At 44.7% G+C, this 21233-nt stretch overlaps 1 protein-coding gene across 1 annotated transcript; it reads right to left on the reverse strand.

Moving 5' to 3' along the window:
* Positions 1 to 5478: 5478 nt before the first annotated feature.
* Positions 5479 to 20435, reverse strand: LAMP3 (lysosomal associated membrane protein 3). Its single transcript, XM_041405860.1, has 6 exons — positions 20141 to 20435; positions 15271 to 16028; positions 14039 to 14161; positions 11193 to 11250; positions 10490 to 10657; positions 5479 to 7216 (listed from the first exon to the last, which is right to left on the reverse strand). The coding sequence occupies exons 1-6, from the start codon at positions 20184 to 20186 to the stop codon at positions 7077 to 7079; spliced, it is 1293 nt and encodes a 430-aa protein (XP_041261794.1). The 5' UTR covers positions 20187 to 20435; the 3' UTR covers positions 5479 to 7076.
* Positions 20436 to 21233: the final 798 nt, after the last annotated feature.

Consider the following 21233-nt stretch of genomic DNA (forward strand, 5'->3'; position numbering starts at 1 on the left):
CACGGCGGGGCCCGCTCGGGGAGAGCCGCGGAAATGGCTGTCGGGGGCGGGGCTGGGTGGCACCGGCGCTGAGAGGGCAGACGGAATAAATTTCATTTAGATGTGAAACGATGCGTGTCGCTGAAGGGTTGTCGGTCCTGTGGGTGCACGGACTCAGCTGAGCGTGCTCCTTCAGGAATGATATCCGGGGTTGTAGTGGGACAGCGACACACAAAGGTGAGGGTGCTTGAGAAGGGCACGGGCATCCTCGGATAACACAACATCCCCAGATCGGACATCAAAACCGCCTTGAAGCAGAGGAGGTCACGGAGCGGGGGGATCAAAAAGCCGTCAGGATCCATTCCGCTCCCTCAGGCTTTGGAGATGTGCAAGTCACAAGCCACAGAAGAAGGGAGCCTTCTTCCTTTGGGTTGGAAGGGAGCTTAAAGCTCATCACGTTGCATTATGCTCACTTGAGGAGGGACATTTCCCTGCAGCCCAGGTTACTGCCAACCCCATCCAGCCTGGCCTTGGATACTTCCAGGGATGGGGAATCCACAGCTCTGGGCAGCCTGTGCCAGGGCCGCACCATCCTCACAGGGAAGGATTTCTTCCCCAAATCCATCTGTTTAAGGCCCAGCCCACCCCAGTGCAGGGCCTTGCTGAACCTGCCCGGCCCCAGCACAGTCAAAGTATTTCCAGTTGTTGTTTACGAAAAGCAAAGCTGTTGTGCTTTTTCACAACGGGAATACACCAGCTATCACTTGCAATAGTGGCAGTGTTTAAGCTCTTAAGTGTTGTCCATACTCTGAAGCATTAACAGTTTCTTACATGAAGAGCATCTTCAGTATGCAGGCAGTCTCTGCTTGCTCCACTCCTGCTGTTTTAACTTTGCCATGGTGACCCCTCACACCAGTGACTGGAAGGTCCAAGAAGGTTAAACAGACACTGGATCAGCTTGGAGAAATCATCCCTTGGACCTGACTGCAAGAGGGATCAGCACTTGCTCTAAGGATGAGATTTAAAAAACTAAACTATTAAGTGAAGCTTCCCCTTTTCCATAATCCCTTCAATCCAGTCTTCTCCAACATAAGATGCTGACAGTGTAGATCCTACTTTTGCCTTTTGTAATCCAGATTTTTAAAAGGTCTTGCTTAATTTGTCTCTAAACACAAGATGGCAGCATTTTATGTAGTTTAACTGTTGGACGTTGGGGAGAGCTACAGATTTTTTACAGTACTTAAATCAGAGGTGCCAGAAGAGGCTTTTAGCAATACAACTAATGGAAGTGGCAAACTCATTTACATTGCAAATCTGCTCTTGGTGGAGGCATCCTGCCAGCAGGGTTTTTAGGGCTTGCAAAGCCAAGCGGGATCACCAGACTATACACACAGATGTTTGAAAGTACAGTGTAATAAAGCTTAAATGAGGAAATAATAATTTCCTCAGTGACACCAGTAATATGTTTGATGTGCACATCCATAGTTGGAAGCACTCAGGTGAACCTACCAATATAGTGGATAGGTTGGGTTGGCAAATTTTTTTTTTTTAATTTTATTGTGGAAGCTGGGCATATTTTGAAAGATGCTTTGGTTAATAGTTTGAGTAGTTTGCTCATAACAAATTTTTCCATAAGCAGGTTGTGAAAAATGTAATGTGAAATATGAATTCATTTTCCTTGACCTGATGACAACAAAGCCATTCCTCGGTAACATGAGGTTAAACATTGGCTGGACTCATGATTCATAATCTTCAAACATTTTTGTGATATAGGAAAGCCTCAGTAAAACTGAGGTTCTAAACCAAGATCTGTGTCTCTAATAGACACAGATATCCTGACTCATATTGAACACCTTCCTTTTTCCCAACAGCCATTTGTTTTGGTTTTGCATGTTGGAAATGCATCTTCTCCTATCTAAAATTGTGAACAAAGAGCTAAGTAAGAATCTGAGTCTGTTAGTTTATAATTTCATAAAATACTTGAGATCTACCAGTTCCATAGGCAATAAGACTCACAAAGAGAAACATATGTTTTGTGACATTTTGTGGCTGGCTGGGAAAGCCCAGCTGCTGATGAAAGCCCAGCAGTGTTATGTTGCTGTGGCAGATAAACTTCAGACTCACATTCCCCTGCCTTGTTGACATTCAATGGCCACAACCCCGGACTGAAAAAGTGAGGAAAAAAGTGTAGTGTCCAAGTCTTGTCACCTTAGTCACAAAGGGTTAACTCCACAGAAATCTTTCACTTCTCATGCTTGTTATTTTGCTCAAATTGATGCTTAAAAAATACACCTCCTTTTTTCTTCTAAATATTCTGATGCAAAGGTTTCTTCAATTAATTCCAAACCTTTGAGCCTCTGGGACAGTCCAGGGTGTGACTCATAGGTGGGGATTTTTTGCCTTTAAGCAAAATAGTTGACTTTTCCTCCATCTGCCACTAAACCTTGTCAAGAAAGAATTTTGAAACACCAGCAGCCTTTGAAGGCCTACTTCACACACACAACTGTGTATTTACCAGCCCAGTTTCTAAAACATGAAGAAGTAAGGAATCTTGCCACTAAATAGGTGCAAGCCTGGCATCAAATTTAACATTGTACCAGGCCAAGCAAGTGCCAAAGGGCAGAGCAATCTGCCCCTGCTCTCCAGGCAGCCCTGCTTTTCTTCTGAAGGACAAATCAAGGGGCTTGCAAACTTTTCACCTTTTGACATTAAATTATCCATCATCTAGGGATGTGCACTGACACCAGAAATGAAGTGAAGCATATTTCTGGTATTTTATCCCTGAGGGAAGTTGCAGCCTCACTGCTGCCTTCACTGGCACTTCTCCAACAGCCAAGTTCCTCAATCAGCTGCTGGCAGCAGACTTGTTTTTTCTCCCCCATCTTTACCATGTCTTCTGCTTTCCTGCAGTCCAACTAACAATCTTTGCTTCATGAAGAGCACAACATGTGAGACTCAGTCATTTCAGAGATAAAATCATTGCACACTGTAATGATTAAATACAGCCTTTATTATGGAAACACCAATAATAGAAAAATAAAGAGCATATCTTACTTCTCATAGCAAGTTATTTTTAGCAGCCTTACATTATAGCAAGCTAGAAGTGATCAGCCAAGTTGTACTCAAGATGCCAATCTAATCTCCCTTCCTCTTTCAACTGAATTAACAGCTGTTTCTTAATTTGTGCTTGTCCATCAGAGAACAGAAAGAACTGAAACAAATTAAACCCTGCTTTTTAAACTCCTCAGTGACTTGTCTAAGTGTGACATCATTGTGTTTCTGGGATACCCTCATTTTGCCTTGGGTGTGCAGAGATGGGGATGGTCTGGCACGGGAGCTGCAGCAGAGCACCAGGGAGCCATCAGGATGTGGGGATGTGCTCTGCTCCTAGTCCCTGTGATGGCCCCACCACCTCCCGACCAGCAGACGCTTGCACAGAAGCCTTGCTTCCCTGGTGGATGCATCACATCACCCTGATCAGCACCTTCTGGCTCAGGGCTGGGTTGGTCTGAGCCTGCAGCTGGGGGATAGAAGTGAGCTGGGGCTGCTGAGTCACTCTGGGACCCAGCTGCAGAACTGTCTCCTCCCACAGCAGACAGAACTGCCCTGCTGCTCCATGCTATGGCCATTACAGCCCACCTAGCATGCAAGCAGTTCATCAAATATCCTCCTTTTGTATGATGTTCTTTTAGGGACTTTTTGCTCAAGATACTTCCTCAGACCAGATGTTTAAAAGAGCAAGTCTGGCAACACCAAGAGGAATTACCCTACAGAGTCTTCCCAGTAGGAGGGAGACCTCAAAGCCACTCCATTAGGTAAAAAAGTGCCAGCTAAATATATTCCTATATTCTGGTGGAAAATAAATATGGGCATCAGCTTTTAGAGCTGCACATGGCAGCTCAGGGAGCAGCTGGGCTGTCTGACTCTAATTCAGCATTAAATCTGGAGAGGCAACATTCCCTGCTATGCTGACACATCCCTGCTGCAGGCTGGTTGGGTTTGGGATCAGGGATGGAGGTGATGGGATGCAGGCTGGGCCACAGTTGAGAGGAAGGTTGCACTTCAAGGCTGGGATCTCCTGATGCAGTAAGGATTTCTCCAATGGATACTCTACTGCTGTAAAGCACTAACTCCATTGGATTAATTTTGCTGCATGTTGGCAGCATTTCCTGGGAGCATCCAATCATTTCATTGGTTTGCACCACGTGCACTTCACCGGTGCCAGTTAGAGCAAGCCCAGAGTATCATTCATGTACAAATGGCAGAATGCAGCTTCATAAAAATAAAAACAAAAGTTAGCAAGAAAACAAAAACAGCAAGAAAAAGCATAAGAACAAATAAGGTAAATCTGAATCCAAACATTGTTCAATACCAACGTGTTGATTCACTGTAGGAAAAAAAAAAAAAAAACTATGGGGAAAAACATTATTCGTGCATCACTAGTAAAAAGGCCAGTATTAACAATATTGTCACAATATTAACCACAGTATTAGCAGTCATTAGTAACTCTTTTCTGTCCTCATGCTGATATCAGACTATTTTAAATGACTGAATATTAACATAAAACAAATTTTCAGAACAGAACAAGCAAATGCTATATCCATGTCAGTAGAAGTAACACAGATCACACAATCCAGCAACCCAAAGAACACGTGAAATGGGACTCAGCTTTGACAAGGGAAGGATGTTTGATCCCTGGGCAGAACAGCTTAGGCCAGACCACATGCTGAGCTTTTTAGGCAGCTTTTGTTAAAATGGCCACATGTAGCAGACTGGGACAGTGACATCCCTACTGCAGGCACATGCTCATTTTCAAATGGAAGGCCTTCGTCCATTTACCTTTCCTCCCAGACATCTCATTTTTTAAAAAAAGGTGAATGCTTTAATTGAGTATAAAAATCTGCTTTCTAAGCAACAGATTCATAGGATTAAGTAACCCTGAGAATTAGAGGGATCTTACTAGGCCCACGGTCTGAGTCCAGAGGCTGCTTTGTCTGCTAAGGGAGAAAGGAGGAAGGGAGAATGAGCTCAATAAAGCTCACTAAGCATTATGAACAGTGCTGGAGCCCTTTTGCAAAAGAATAATAGAAATACTTACATTTTAATTTGAGTATTCAACTGAATACAGTCCAAATCATGGTGTCTGTATTCAAGGCTTGACAGTTTGGTGTCCTATTTCTTGTGCTACTTTATCTTATAAATGTATTCAGCTGTTCCTGAGCTCACAGCTGGTTCTGATGTTTCTCCAAGTGTAAAAGTGCTTCAAAATTGTCTTTATCTTTCTTATTTATTGGTTCATTCAGACTCAAAGGGAACATTTCTAGAGAATGTTAATTACTTCCACAGCTACATATTATACTGATTATAGAGCCGTATGGCCATGTTTCCTGCTTCACACAGACCAACATCTCTAATTAATTCATAGAACGGAAAAATTTCTTTTCTTTCTTCATTTGAATAAGTCAACTTGCAATGAAGTTTACTTTAAATAAGTAAACTTGCACTTTACTAGTGAAATACTAGTAAAATACCAAAACTATTTTTTAAATACTTAAGCGAATATCTGACATGACATAACCATCAATTTTATCCAGTGAAAATCCAGTGAAGTTTCATCACCATTAATAACTGCGCAGGATTTGGGCCATTATTCATAGAAATTAATTAACTCCCAGCATTTCCTTTTTGTTTAGATACAGATTTAACTGTCAAGGCATTTTTGCTTATGACTTCAGTCTTTCTTTTGTTTAATGAGAGCCATTTCACAGTCCTTTTCCAGGCCAAGCTTTTATTAGTAAAATTTAAGCCATTATCCTAACTCCTTGGAGGAAGTGTGTTCTTATTAATATTATCTTCTCTTTTGCAAATGTTTTTGTACATAATTTCTTATCATCTTGATATCATTTGCTTCAGTGAGCAGATTGTGTGGCATGTGCACATGTGTATGTGTGTATGTGCACATTTCTGCACATGTAAATCTTTTGTGACAAGGAACTTTTCCTTGTTACAACAAAGAACATGAGCTGGACTTAAATCTCAAAAGCAATTACTATTCTCATGCCTTCATCATTGGTTCAGCAGGAAATAGACTACAGAGTGTATCACTGTGCTTTAAAGCAACTCCAAATTATTTCCATATGAAAATCCAGCTGCTCAGCCCTGAGCACCCTGGAGAATACTCACTTTTGGGCAGATTTGTCCAAGGTCTGTGCAAGCTTTTATTTCCCACTGAAACCTGGATCATACAGCATCAGTGGATTTCCACTTCTCATGGACCTCATTTAGGTGCCCCAGTGATGGTCACTTAATCCCAGGCATTTCCAGTGAATGTGGCATCTTCCTGGATTAAGAGACCACCCTGTTGCCCCAGCAGAGGACATTTCTTGGGCTCAGTGTGGTCACTGTGACAAGTCCATGTCTGAACAGCACGTGGGGGATTCCTGAGCTCTCACAAGACCAGGAACATATTAAGCTCCAGGGTAAGAGTCACAATTACCACTCTGTCTTTGCAAAGGGCTTAGAGGGAGAACCCCAGGAGCTTAGGAAGTGTAACCGTGTGTAGGACTGGTGAGAACTTGCTTGTGAGTGGAGTCACACTGACAATTCCCCTGAGATTTTGGCACACACCATGTTCTGAAAAAGCTTTCAGTGAGCTCTCACTTAGCAGGGTTGTCTGTAGCTGTGGGCCTCAGATTTATTCACCTGAAGGTCAGACTGAGGTCTTTTGATAAATCTGAACACCATCATTAACAAACCTGATGCATTTTCTGGGAGTTAGTGATACTGCTTGCTTTAAGCTATTTTTAGGAATATGGCTTAAGTGATCTGAATGACCTCCTTTGTTGACAACAGAGAGAATTTAGGCTCCTCATTTTGGACTACATCTAAATTAGATGCTAAGAATAGCCTAAAGCAGAAGGTGTGAGTTCTCTCCTTCCCACCTTAAAAGAACTCCTTCCAGAAACATTCATTAGCTGTAAACACACAGTGTCATCTCACTTAAAAATGTGGCTTCAGGGCAGAGAGATTGCCAGGCAGAAGCAAAAACTCCTGTGACTTCTCTGCTTGCTGCACACACTTGGAATCATAGGGGCACCTCAGATGCGTTCATATCCTCTCTGTGGCTTCCTCCTGGAGATCAGGAAGGTGGCAAACACAATGACAAACAATCCCAGGATACACAGGCACACTGCAATGGGAGCTACTCTGCCGTTTCTATCAAGAAAACATTCTTCTTCTGAAAGGAAAAGGAGATCAGAGAATGTTACAGCAGAACACCATACTCCTAAACTGTACATCTCTATTCCAGTAAAGTTGGCAAATACAAGTCAGAAGTTCTCAAAACCTTTCTTTCTTTTTTTTTTTTTTTCCCTTTCTTTTTCCTGAGCTATACTTACTACACTTCTATCTGTGATGAGCCTTATCTCAAGAAAACCATCCTTGCCCCTTCTACAGCAGCTCTGTGCTTTCCTGGAGAGTGGCTCTTCTCCCTCAGATCTGCAGGAATTGTTTCACCACTCAGCACACACACTGCAGGGCCTTTCTTTCCAAAAGCAGATGGGGAGCATCACAATACAAAGTGCCAGCCTGAAAATAAAGAGCAAGACATCCTGCAAGGTCAAAAACTGCTCCTGTGTGACATCTGACTGCTCCTTCCCAGTGAAGAGGATCAGGCCAGGGACAGAAGCCCATAGTCCAGCACATCACTAGTCCAGTGGGGATTCTTGTAAAGTCAGTGTTTTCTAAGAAAAATCAAATTCTAATTTTCTCTCTGTTTAATTCAGAGTGTTTGTAGATAATGGTGGCTAACTCAGAAGACTCAGACATTAGAAAGGCAGAAGCCTTGGACACAGTCCAGGGAGTTGCTTTAGCAGTACCTTTGCAATTCTGTTGTACATATGATGATATCAGACACAAATCATATCTTTGAAGGACCATCTAAAGATACCACTCCAGACATACCTCTTAGTTACAGAGAGGGCAAATTCTGGCTTCCTCAGCCAATTCCTACCCAAATGAATATTCAAATCATCCTCTGATTAAACAGACTCTTATTACTTTAAAGTGAACTTCCAGAATGAAGTAAATTGGTAGCTTTCCTATGGAGAGACTGTACCATGTGGGCCACTGACAGAAATGGAAAATTTACCCAGTTACAATGGCAGGATCAACCTCAAATTCAAAATACAAGTGTAGTCCTGGGAGTGAAGGCAACTTCTGGGAATGACCACTAATGTGTTATCCCAGAATTGGATCAGACCTACATCTCCCATCAGATCTACAGGAATGATCTTCCTCGTGCTCCAGGGAAAGACAGACCTCTGTCATGCTGCTGTGAGTGACAACTGCAGAGCAAACTGTTCTCTAAGCAGGGCAGCGTGGTCAGCTAAACCCCACAGCTAAACCCCACTGCACATCCCAGCTCAGCAGCAAATCCAGTTTATAGCAGGATACGAGGGAGATCTGACACCCTGTGCCCCCTCACGCCCTGCGACTGTCCTGAGGCAGGATTTGCTAGTGCCTGGAGATAGAAACCTTGACTCTTATTCCATGACTGTGCTGGCACAGGTTGTAGCTTGGCTTGGGCTTTTCCCCCATGGGAATTTTATTCTGTCAGTGGGCAATAAGCCCAGGGAACATGTGGCGTCCATGACATCATATCACAGCTCCAGAGCCTCCACATGGTCCTTCCCAAAGTCTGATCCTTTTCTGCTCTAATCCAGATGGTGATGCAATGCCACAAAGCCAGCGGCATGAGCATTCTATTAGAGGCTGCCTTTTAAAAGCACTGTCTGGTTAATGTAACCTGCTGTTAAATGAGCTGAAAAGTATTTGCATCTAAGAGTTGTAAAAGCCAAAGATGTTTGAATTGGCCATTTTGCTTTGATGAAACATTGGGAATGAAGGAATGAACTCTATGAACTGTAGAAATTGTTCCTGATACAATGAAATACAGAAGGCTCTGTTGCAGATTTCTAGACTCAAACAGATCAAGCTATTGATACAACACTGCTCTAATCTCTACAAAATCATTAGGAACTTGAAACCAATGACCATTAATGTTTTCTTTTTCTTCCCCATTTAAAGATAAGCAAATCAGGAGCAACAGAAGTGAAACTATCAGTCTTGAGGGGAGGAGGCTGGTGATGTTTAGTCATTCCTTCACTGGGGATTTTCTCTTTCAGAATTTGCACATGAAGCCAATACACAACAGTTTCATGACTGTTTTATAGCCACAGGGGAATTATTTCAGAGGTGGGAGCTGCTTTCTCAGCTCTCTGATTAAGAGTAAGACTAATTTAAATTTGTATGTGGTATTGACTAGCAGAGATTAGTCTGACTTGGAGAGAGAGAGGGAGAAACAGAGAGCATCCTTCTAGCTGAGTCTCTCCTAGAAGTGAGACTGTACCTAATCCCATAAGTAATATCATTCATTGTACACATTTGAATGGGAATGCAGGGACCAGATGGGATCCCATGGGTTCTTCCAGCTCATTGTTATCCCATGAAAAAAATTTCCATAGAATGAGAGCATAGATGGGATTTTCAGTGTGGAGAAGAACCATGTCTTTAAAAAGTCCCAAATGTTGTTTCCCATTATATTCCTTTTAGAATGGAAAAAGGTAACAAAAATGGTGACCTAACAAAAGAAGAGTTGGTCAGAGAGTCAAACTGAGTCAAAAGACAGGTCTAAATTAAAAAGAATACAGGGGCAGTATTTTGTAAGCATGCAGAAAAACAAGTGGCAGAATAGAAAATGTCTTATTGCTGAATCTGAAGGGCTGGAGAGCTGGTCAGCCCCTCTGTGCACGTGAGTTCTTGTATGGAAATGCCACAGAAATGAGAAAAAGGACAACTTGAAAGAGACCACAAGGTCCCACTGAGTCCCCCTCTCTGGTCTTTGTCTGTTACTACAATACCTGATTGTCTCTTTGTGGCACTTCTCCAAGAAAAGACAAACTGAAGAGATGAGCATCATGTTTCATTCTGAAGCTGGGAGTGGGCCAGTTGTGCCCCTCCTCAGGAGCACTTTTCATCATGTCTAGACACAGCTGCTCTGAAAATATCATCCTGCATTCACAAATACCCCTTATCAGCTGGCTGTTTTGCTGCTGCAGCTGTAGACAATGTATCAGGAGTCTTTTAGAATAGCTAAAATCTGGCTACATTGAGAACAGTGACCTGGAAATGAACTTTGCACGTTGGGGTTTGGGCAGTGCCCTGGTGGTGAACACACCTCTGCTTGTTCAGGGAGAAAATGCATGAAGAAGAATATTGTGTCTGTAGAGCTGAACATTTCTGATGAGAAGGTGAAACAGAAGGTACTAAATGGAGGGGGGAAAGATATTTTTCCATCCTCCATAGGTATTAGCACTGTGTTGGAAATGACTCAGGAGAGGTTGAGAAAACAGCAGTGGGATGTGTATGGGTATAATTTAGCAGATTACATCCATCAGGCCACCAGAGTGCTGTAGATCTGGGAAGGCTGGAAAAGTATCCTTCTACTTACCTTTTCCAAACTGGTTACCCACAATGTCAAACGCCTGCAGCTGCATATGAACAAAGAGGATCTGGAAGTTCTTCTCCAAGGGGAAGGTTTGCCTGCTGGCACACTTAAAGGAATTCCCCAGCTTTGTTGTGAACAGCTTCTCATTTAGGGCTGCATAGTAAAGCATACCTGGAGGCCAGAGAGAGACAGATGAGGATCCACACTGACCCCATTGGGGCCAACATCTTCCTGAGGTAAAATGGTCCCAGAGGTGACTAAAGCATGGACACTTTCTCCATAAGCTATCACTTATTCTTCTTACACTTTAAATGAGTGCTTTAATTATCAATGGGCAACTCAGCTGAGCTTAGGTCTGAAAAAGTGGCTAAAATTTCAGATGCTTCTTCAAATCACATTTTAACAAATTGAGTCTGCAGGAGGAGGTTAGAATTCTCATAGGAGCAGGCAAGGTTTGAAGTAATCTCTATTCTGAAAGAGTGGGACAGGGAAAGCTTTTGAGATCAAAAAGAAAATGCAATAATAGTGATGTAACTGCAGCCAGGCCCCTCCTCTCCCATTTTCATACCATAAGATTTAGGTGAATGACACATGGAAAGCTTGATAAAACACATAGTTGCAAAATCCAGTCTTTTAAAGATCTGAAAGCTTATCCTACACCCAGAACAGTTTTATTATGAAAGTAAGACAGGTTAAAATCACTGACCTTCAGAAGATAACAGTATTCTGCTCTCAATTTTAGTCACAGAGTAACTTGGAGCTTGCTGCAAAAGAAGATGTATCTTTATTCGTAATACATGCTCATACTTGCAGCAGAAAGAAACACAGCTTACCTCAGCAAAATGGTCATAAAGAATTTCCCAAAGGAACACTTTGTAAAGCATCACCTTTGAGACCCAAGAACCAACTCTCTTGGATGTATTTTTTCTTTTCCAAATCTCAGCTGCATCACCAGTTCTGTTCAGTTCAGTGAAACGGGGCCATGAAGGTGTCATTTTACACAAACTGCTCAAGCTGGGCACTCATCAGACACTTGTGATAACCAATAGTAGGAAGATTGCTGACATGGAAAGCACCTGGCACAACAGCACAGGCCAAAATTTCCAGCCAGGTGTCCTGCCTGCATGTGCCCTGAAACCCTGGTGCAGCCTGGACACTGCTCTCCCCCGGAGTGCCACAGGGCGAGAGCCAGCCCTGGGAGCTTCTCCCTGGGAGCAGTGTTGGAGTAAAATGTGATGCCTCATGCAGCAGCCCTGCTACCCTGTTTAATTCCTGCTGTGGGCACACAGGGATTCATGTGTGCAGCTGGTGGGTAAATGGCATGAATGTCTCCTGTGCACCTCTAGGATGGAGTGGGAAAATTGAAGAAAGAAATGCACCAGAGAAGAGGTTCTCAGCACTATTCGAACTTAAGACATAAATATGACCATTTTTGGGTGGCAGTGCTTTGTTCTGTTTGGCCACGGTTAAAAACTTTGCTTGGGGAAAACACCTGCTCCTACTTCACATCTTGTGGGTTGGTTACACAACTTCCTTTTCTCAAGCCCTTTGCAGAGGCCGCTGGAGTGGCGAGCACTGAACCAGCCCCTCTCCTCTGGCACCCCAGCCCTGGGGCTCGAGCCAGCTCCTCTCCCACAGGGACAGCCACAAGTGCCACTGCTGGAGCACTCCTGCTTCAAAGCACTGAGAGAGGCTGTGGGGACCAAACACAAAAAGCCAGCAGCAAACTGTTTTCTTAGTAACTTGAATTTCAAAGCAGTCCAAGCTGAGCCCTGCTATGCTCTTGAGGCTTGTCTTTAAGTGGAGGGTGCATTGTCTAATGCTGTGCCAAAAACCACCTTTTTCAGGGCAAGGCAGGTCAAGCACCTCCTAAAGGTTCACATCACTCTCCTTAGCACTGCTGCAACCTGGGGGCTTTCATGGGTACTTGAATCCCCAGCCTTTCCCTAAGGATTCTTGTAAGACCAAAAATGCTCCTCTTGTTGCAGGAAGCACACATTTAAAGCAAACACTCAAAGAGTCTGAACTGATCCTTTGTTTTGAAAGAGCTCCTTCATTTTTTACCTTACTTTTCCTCTGTAGCTCTTAGAAAACTTTTAGCCATAAGCTAAAATAAAGATGAGTACTAATCAAAATATTTTTTTCTGTTCAAGAATTAATGAAACATGTGGGGTATAATTTGCTGTTCTCTCTTGGACTTTCTATGAAAATGACTGATTAACCATTTGTAATTTTCTTAATTGTCTCTAATTTGAGCTTGGAACCAGGCAGCAAGACTGACATTTAACTTGATTAATTGAAGGACACAGATCAGCAGTGATGGCCAGATGCAGCTCTCAGCTGCTGTGGAGCTCCAGGACATGGCCTTGATATTCATTACACCTGCCAGAGTTTGATGGAATCCAGCCTGTGCTGTGTTCCTGCCCATTCCTCCATGCCCATTAATGACTTTATACACAATTAGTGTTATATAGTAATATATAGTATAGTGTTAGTTCTGTTTTACCTCTGCTGGCATCATCACCCAGCCCTTACAGCTTTCAGGTAAATAGTGCTGCCTCCCAAAATGTGCAAATGCCTGATTTAGCAAGAGGATGGCTGCACTCAGGGATTTTCTCCTGTGCTTGTAAAAGCTACAGCACTCTTGGTAGCTTGTGTTAATGCCACACCTGCATGTGATGTGGCCCCAGTGGGGAACATGGAATTAATAGATACAATGTCAAAAACAAAGCTCAGTTTCCCACTGTGAAAGCAGGATCTCTCATCTTGCCCAAGTTTCTGTGTGTGTTTATGGTTCTCCCTGGTATGGTGCATTTTAAGGCCACTTACCTACAATTTTGCTGTTGTGGTTCACTTGTTTGGAATTTTTCACTCAGAAATTAGATGAAATTAGACTCCTTCAGCCACGGATGTGTCATGGCTCCTGGGCACTTAAATCTGCACAGGCTGTCCTTTGAATTTGACAACCTGAGATGGGATGCAAATGGCTGAGAGCAACTTGACAATGAGTCAGAGCTGCCAGCACACCTTGTTCCTGCACAGGGACTCCAGTCCCAAACCCTTTCTCTCTGCACCACTCCAATGCAAACAGCAGATCTGACCTCCCCTCCTATGAGACTTTTACCTATGTAAAAAAGAGACTCAGATTTTGCTTGGTTATTCCTAGACTTCGTGTTGCTTGATGGGCAGCTTTAACGCTGCTCTCTGGCACCTTCTGTCAGAGGATGGCAGAGTACTGTGCTTACCCTTCCCTTCCAAATGGGAAGTTCAAACAGACCTGATTTAACACTGAAGCCACAGTTGTACTGTGAGCATGACATTGCACCAGGCAGCCTCCAGAGGTATATTCCAATCTAAATTAATTAAACCATGGTCCTGTGGTTCTAGCCCCTTGGGAGGAACAGGAGTAACCATGCCTTATATTCAGATGTAAAATAAGCACAGAGATAGATAAAATGCCTTTTCCCACAGCTCAAGCTGGATCAAAGGCATCTTTGCTTTGTTCTTGGTTTCCAGTCCCAAAGACTCCTTCCTTCTAAATGCAACAATTACCTTTACAAAGTTGATGTTTACAAATCCTCCACTAAAAGTTAAGTTCAGCTCAGACTGCACCATCCCACAGCTTCCAGATATCTTTGTCGCATTTGGGTTAACAGTCACATATTCCATCTGCTCCTGCAGAGAAAAGAGACATTGCAGGACTGCTGATGAATGAAAGCAAACATGCAGAGATTTAATAACTTCAAAACATGCAGAGATTTGCCCTTTTTATGCCCCCAGACAGGCTCTGCATGGCTGAATGAACAGGCTAGTGGTGGTGGCAGCCGAACCTCTACCTGCCAGGGTTGTTCCCCACTTATAAACCAGCACTGGTGGTTGTCTGACACATCACTGAGCTGTTCCAGTGCATTAAGCTGGCAGAAAATATCTGGTTTCTGTTCATTCAGTGAACTGATATGATTCAGGCAGAGTCAGGTGAGTATGAGTGGTAATTCACAAAGAGGGAGTACCTTATGTTATTATCAACATCTCACTATGGTCTGGTGAGGCTGGGAATCCTGCTCCCTTCCTGGCTTCTGCCAGGACAAGGGATGAAAATTACCTTTACCAACATCAGTCACTTTTCCTATTTTAGAAATATTCAGACATCAAACATGAGTATTTGTATTTGTAACAGGGATGGCATAAGAACTCCAGGGCCTGAGGATGTGGCTCCGTATGGTGTATTAATGGAGGCAACAAAACCTTAATCCTGAGGGACACAATGGCCATTTCAGGTTGTATGGCATCTTTTGCTGAAACATTCTCAGTGGATCACTTCTAGGAGAGAGGAGCAGCTCTTCAGGACCTGGCAGCTCCCATGATCCTAAAATGTCCATACATCAGCTTCAGGACAGCCTACCTCTAAATCCCAGTCTGTGAACTGGCAATTTCTGCTTTCCTTGCAACTCACAAAGTCAAGCTCTTACCTGAAGTCAGTTCTGATTTTAACTAACCTCCCACTGTGGGAAGCACAAATAACCCTGCAGGCTGATCCCCTGCCCCAGCATTGCTCCCACAAATATCACTGAAGTAAGAAAGCACCTTTACATCCCCTTGGCATCATCATCACACAGGCCAGCAGGGGTACAGCAGCAGAGATGCTGTGGCACACAAGGGGCCTTAGACTGGCAGCAAACCACTTATTTTGATCATAGAAGCTAATTCTGAAAATGGCTTGGAAAGAGGAAGAATAAACTCCAGCTAATGAATGAAGTCACTACAAAGCTCAGCTTCCACCTCACCTGTTGTGTATTTCGGGCCATCAGCTGCAGACCCATGACGGCTTTGACGCAGGTCCTGTTGCCATCAGAAACGGTGTAGGTGCCTGTGGGGATGGCAGAGGGCTGTGGGGTGGGAGGGGGTCTCGCTGTGCTGGCAGGGGATGTGGGGGCTGTTTGTGTCCCTGCATGGGTGCCTGTTGTGTTGGTCACGGCCGTGGCTGTTGGAGCACCAGTGGCTGCTGTTTGTCTCCGTGACCGCGTGCTGGGCCCGGCCCTCGGCGTGCTGGGGGCTGCCGAGGCGGAGGTGGCAGCTGCCCCCGGGGTACTCGCTGTCTCGTGCTTCAGGGAGGTGTTGGTGGCCACTGCCGCAGTTCCTGTGGTCACACGTGGTCCCTTGCCGTGCCTGGTGGAGGACACAGGGGCAGTGGTGGTGTTCTTGACCACCTCTGTAAGCGAGGGCATCGCCGGGGTGGTGGCCCGGCCGGGGCCGGGGCTGTCTGCAGGGGCTGTGGGTACAGTGCCTGCTCCTGCCTGGGCTGCCGTGTGCTGGCCTGCAGCTGATGTTGCCTGGAGCTGCTCCGTTGTCTGCTCAGCTGTTCTGTGGCCCATGGGTGTTGTTTGAAGAGGGCCTGTGCTGGTAAAATGAACTGCGGTGCTTTGATGGGGTGAAGAATGATAAAGGGAAAGTGGCTGAGCAGAAGTAGCCATTTGGTGGAAGGATGTGGTTTCTGGAGACAGTTCGACCCCCAGGGCCACTTCAGCAAAGCAGGAGGAAAATGCTGCAAAGAAACTAAAGTCAGTAGTCTAGAAACCTTTACATTTCATTTTTATGTTGATAACCACAACATACCTGCACTTTGTTATCAAATGGGTGATACAATTTCACTCTTCATTTGGCTCCAGTCATGATAGGAGAGTGAAGGCAGACACCCTGTAGGACTATCCACAGCTAGGCACCACCCCCCAAGCTTCACACTTCTGAGTATTCCCATTCCAGGGGAGCACACTGGCTCCCAGCTCTCCACACACTGAGGAACCAGACCTTGCACAATCCCCAGGAAGCACAAGAATTCCCTGCAGGCACTAGTTCAGCAGGATTTGCTGGAAGCAAATTGTAAGGAAGATGAAGTGGGTGCAGCAGCCAAAGGGGTTGTTGGTTTCTTACCAACAAAGTGTAGGGAATGGGGATGTGTCTGTGTGTGGGAAGGAAGTGAGGCAGTGCCATGGTCTTACAGTGATTCACAAGTCTGGGAAACCAGTCTGGGAACAGGGAAATTCCAGGTATTAATTTTGTTGTAGCCATGTCAGCTTGAACCCTGGAGTTCTTCCTCCTGGAAGAACCCAAAGAAAGACCTCCCTCTAAGTGATTGGCTTTCAGAAATGAGAAAAAAAAAATCAGGGTGCAGCATCCAGGAGCATTTTAGACCACATCAGGAAATAGTTTCAGCACCAAAATTATGATTCCACCTAATAACATTTACAAAAATGTGTCCCTTGCAGAAGTGAAAAAAAAATATCTGGCTCCTAAATGTAAATACAGAAGTGAACAAAAAGTGGGAAAGTACATTGTAGAATATTTGAATGTCCCAACTCTCCTGCTTAAGTCTTTGTGAGTGTGCAACAAGACTCTGGAAAGACAAAGTCGAGTTAAAGAAATAAATCACTGATGTATGTGAATTCTTTGATGTTCATGAAGGTACAGGTAGTTAAATGCTTTACTGCCTAAATTAGTGGGAGGACAGAGATAAATTCTCCAGTTTGGAGGCAGAAGGGATCCAGAAGTCCAAGATAGCTCATATTCCCAGCAGTACAGCTCCACATGTCTGAGTTCACTGTCCACTGGTTCCTTCAAAGAAATTTCTCATGAATCAGTGTCCAAGTTCATGGCAGGAAGGCTGCTGAGATTAGAATTTCAGGATAGATTAAGGCCAGAGGCACATTAAGGATGAAAATGGCTGAAATCTCACAAGTTCTTCCATTTATTCATTTATTTATTGCCACTCATCATGAACAGAGATCTTCAATAATAGCTGAATTCACAAAATCTAGCAATTTTCAGATACATATAAACTAAGTAAGAATAATAAAACTTACTGGGTTTTGAATCAAATTCAAGATAAAAATAAAAGAAACGAGCAGATGCACAGATCTTAACCCTTACCTTACCATTTTTCCCTTAAAAATGGCTATGCTGGAGAAGAGCAGAAATGCAGATGTAAATACACCTTACTCCTAAAATTGCCTGGGTTTCACTCTGAGCTGTACAGAATACACCTGACTGCCAGCTTTAGGTATTACCATCAAAATGCAACTTGAGACAGTTGAAAAACCTCAAAAATATTGTGTTTTTTTCTCAAAATGAACCTAAAAATGCATAATTCATACGATACTTTAGTTAATTTTCTCTCTTTTCCCTAAGCTTTGCCACAGCTGATGCAGAGCTGTTAATCAGATGACTGATCTCCTTCTGTGGGGCCAGGGGAAAGCCAGAGCAGTTACCATGCACCAGTTATGGGTAGCTGCATCCAAGTGTATCAGCATGATAAAAACAAGAAAGAAGAAGTTGCAGTTTTCACTCTTTCTTCCCCTCTAAGACTGTGAAGCAATCCATATTTAAATTTACACGAGCCCTAAATTGTCTGTAGGTCTTAGTTTTCAGTTCACAGATTGGTTTTGATTACTGACCAGGTAACACAGATGTAGAAAGAAGTATTATTGAAGTGACATTAGAATGCCACCCATAGCTTTTAAATAAAACTCTTCAAAAGGTCATTTCAACCCAAGTATTTTTCATTATTCAGCCGGACAGGGTGACCTGAGGGACAAAGCCAGAAATGTCTTTGGAACGGCCCGTGGCTCTTGCTCACTGTGTGACTACCAGACTGTTCCCCCAAGCATTTTGGGGCTTCTGCCAGTGCATGATGGCCACACTGCTAAATCCATTGGCTTGGTCTTCCCAAAAGGCATTTGGCCACATCAGCTCCCGGGGATGGGCAGGGATCTCTCTGCAGCTGCACCCATTGGCACTGGCTGTGTTTGGGTGGCTGCTGGAGGTGGCTTGGTGGCCCTGCTGTGTGAAGGGGCAGGTGGGACCATGGGGTCCCTGATCTGCCCTCCAGCTGAGGCTGGGAAGGCTTCCAGGCTCCTTAGCATGGCCATGTTCCTCTCTGGGAGCCTGGCAGCACTCCGAAAGCAGCTGTGAGTACAAACCCCCCAGCACAGCCTTTTGTGGCTCTGACAGCAGAACAGGCCACAGAAACATAAGGAGTGGCAGCTCTGCATCCCCCAGTAGTTTTTTTCATTTTTTCCCTTTTTTTTTTCTTTTTTTTTTTTTTTCCTCCTATAAAGCCAACTCAAAACTTCATACAAGCAACATTTTGCTTGAGGGATGCAAGTGTCCTGGGGTGCATCTTCTTGGAGCAAGCAGCTGCAGTCCCTTTGTTTCACTTCAGCACCAAAATTGTGTGTAACAGATGCTGAGGGCTGTGTGAGAGCCCTGACAGCCTCCTTGCAGTGGTCCAGAACAAAACTCCCAGAAATGGACCAGTACAGTTCTCAGAAATTCACTGTTCCCAGTCTGGGCCTGGAGATCCCTTTTTTATGCTTGGTGACAAGTTTTGGTCACCAGGAACATCACTGCTCTGCTCCCAGGTGTTATGGTGGGAAGCTGAGTGCTCTGTGCTGTGGCTTGGCTGTGCCATTTCTCATCCTGTGCTGGGGTGTGTGATAGAAACTCCTGCTGAGGGTTTTTTTCCCCTTTTCATCTAACCACACTCATCTGTTCAATTGCCCAGCAGTTTTGTTCTGCACTAATTATGTTTCATTCCCTGTCTGCATAGAAAGACTTGACTTTGTGACATTAATAAAACATCACAACAAATTATTAAAGGAAAGATCAAAATCAGGTAAAGAACAGAGGAAACAAGTGCTTTCTGTTAAAAAGTGATTGCTGACCACTGAATTATTAGTGTTGCTACCCACTCTGATCTTGCTCTCCCTTTCATCTCTATGTTTTGGGGCTATTTCAGCAGACTTTGGCTATGAAGCAGGCATGGGAAAGCAGAGAGATACAACAGGAACTGCTTGTGGTTAAGTCCCTGGACACTTTCCCTGCTCATGGACTGGGAGGGGGACAGGGTTGTTCTTTGTGTGATCCCCATGTGCTGATGGCAAAACCCACCCAACAGCAACCTCAAACCCTTGGCCATTCCACAGATTGTATCACATTTTGTCCTCTTCACCAGGCAAATTTAGTGCTCCTGCAGGTGTTGAGCAGTGACTGAGAGATGTCCTTCATGTGTATGGCTCCCCAGATTTTCACAGAGCAGCATTAAGGATCAGATGGTGACTCTGAGGGGGTTTGTCACTGAGAGAAGCCCCAGCCTTCTCCAAGCCTCATTCCTGCTTTTCTAATCCTGCTCTGCATCTCTCAATGCAGATAAATTAATGACCTGAGCACTGCTTCCTTAGTTTTTTCTTTCCTGCTTGTCTCACTCAGGATTTTCAGTTAGATGTGCAGATCTGGAAATTATTTTTAATTATGAAAAGCAAAGCCAGAAAAGTCTGCTTCTAACAATGCTTTGAGCTGACTCCTTCACACAGAGTTTATGCCACCACAAGAGTTCAAGGGAAAAGACAGAAGAAAACATCAAAGACTAAGTGTATAGCACCACATAGTTTGATACACTAAGTGTATCAAACCAAGGGTATACCAGCTGCAAAGAACAGCAGGTATGGTTATTTCTTGGCAGTGGGACTTTACTGAAAGCCCCCTTAGTGTTAGCAACAAAACCGTCCAAAGTTTTGAGTCTGTTGGGTGCTGTCCTGACTGCAAGGAAACCGAAGCGACATAATGTCCCGTTTTTCAGGTAGAAATGATGCTGTTACTCACCACAGGCGAGGGTCAGCGAGATGAGCTGCCGAGCGCTCCTCCCCATGGCCAGCGGGCTGCGGGCTCTCCTGAGGGCGCTGCTTCTCCCCGGGAGCCGCTGCCGAGCGAGCCGAGCTTCCCTGAGACTGAAAAGTTTCACTTGGTGCAGGGAGTGCTCAGTCACATGGCTGGGAAGGAGGTGGAGAGAGAGGGGGAGACCGGTGCCTCTTGCCTGTAAACTCACGCAGAAGGAAATAAATGATGGTTAGGAAAGAAAGTGAAAAGAGAAATGACTGCTGGGCTGACTGGGAGGAGACCTGGGGCTCTGCAAGTCCAGGGAAAGCTTCGTGCGTCTCCCTCATGTCTGAGAGCCTGGTGCACAGTGCCCCAGCACAGGTCACAGCCTGTAAATTGGTGCCTCCCCTGTTCTGTAGAAAATACTCTATTTAAGGCCAAACTCCATCTTGTTTGTTAAGGCACAGAAGGGAGAGGTGTGACCATCTCCACAGAGCACCTACTGCCCAGTAAGACAGGGCTGAGCAGAGCCCCAGATGGGCTCTGGCCCCATGGGGACCATCCTTTGCTGCTCCCAGGCCTGCTCCAGCCAAGGTGGATGGGCAGGGGGTCGCTGTTAGTGCTGCATCCAAACACCCCTGCCACTCAGAGGCTCCTCTGGCACTCAGAGGACTCCTCTGGCACTCAGAGGCTCCTCTGGCACTCAGAGGGCTCCTGCACAGCTCCCCAGGCCGGGGCAGGAGCTGTGTGGGCACAGGGGATGAGCAGCAGGAGAGCATCACTCACTCCTGCCCTGGGCATCTGCCAGGGGCCTGCTTGGGGCAGGGAACAAAGCAGCCCCCATGCTGGCATCTGGTGTGCTCCTAATTCTTCTTTTCCTCATACCAATATCAGCTGCAGGAACATGGCGACGCCAAGGACTTGAAGAGTCAGGTGGGGTGAAGTTTGCCCCCAGAAATCTGGATACGGCATGAAATCAGCTCCAGTTTATATTGTTCTATTTGTTTCTACATTCTAATTTTTACCTGCTTGCCTTTCTGCATGATCCACAACTTGTATTTGGGTCAATTAGCATTCCCTAATGAACCCTGGTAGCCAA

This window comes from Onychostruthus taczanowskii, unplaced genomic scaffold (assembly GCF_017590055.1).
Source record: "Onychostruthus taczanowskii isolate IOZ18803 unplaced genomic scaffold, ASM1759005v1 scaffold24, whole genome shotgun sequence".
NCBI lineage: Eukaryota > Metazoa > Chordata > Aves > Passeriformes > Passeridae > Onychostruthus > Onychostruthus taczanowskii.

Bases quoted from the DNA above. Each gene is read 5' to 3' on its own strand.
- LAMP3 (XM_041405860.1), bottom strand. From the start codon at position 20,186: ATGGGGAGGAGCGCTCGGCAGCTCATCTCGCTGACCCTCGCCTGTG. The intron at 11,251-14,038 runs GTAATTGTTGCA...CTTCTTTTGCAG, and splicing joins TAAACATCAACTTTGTAAAG to CAAGCTCCAAGTTACTCTGT. The intron at 7,217-10,489 runs GTAAGTAGAAGG...TTTTCCTTTCAG, and splicing joins GGGTAACCAGTTTGGAAAAG to AAGAAGAATGTTTTCTTGAT.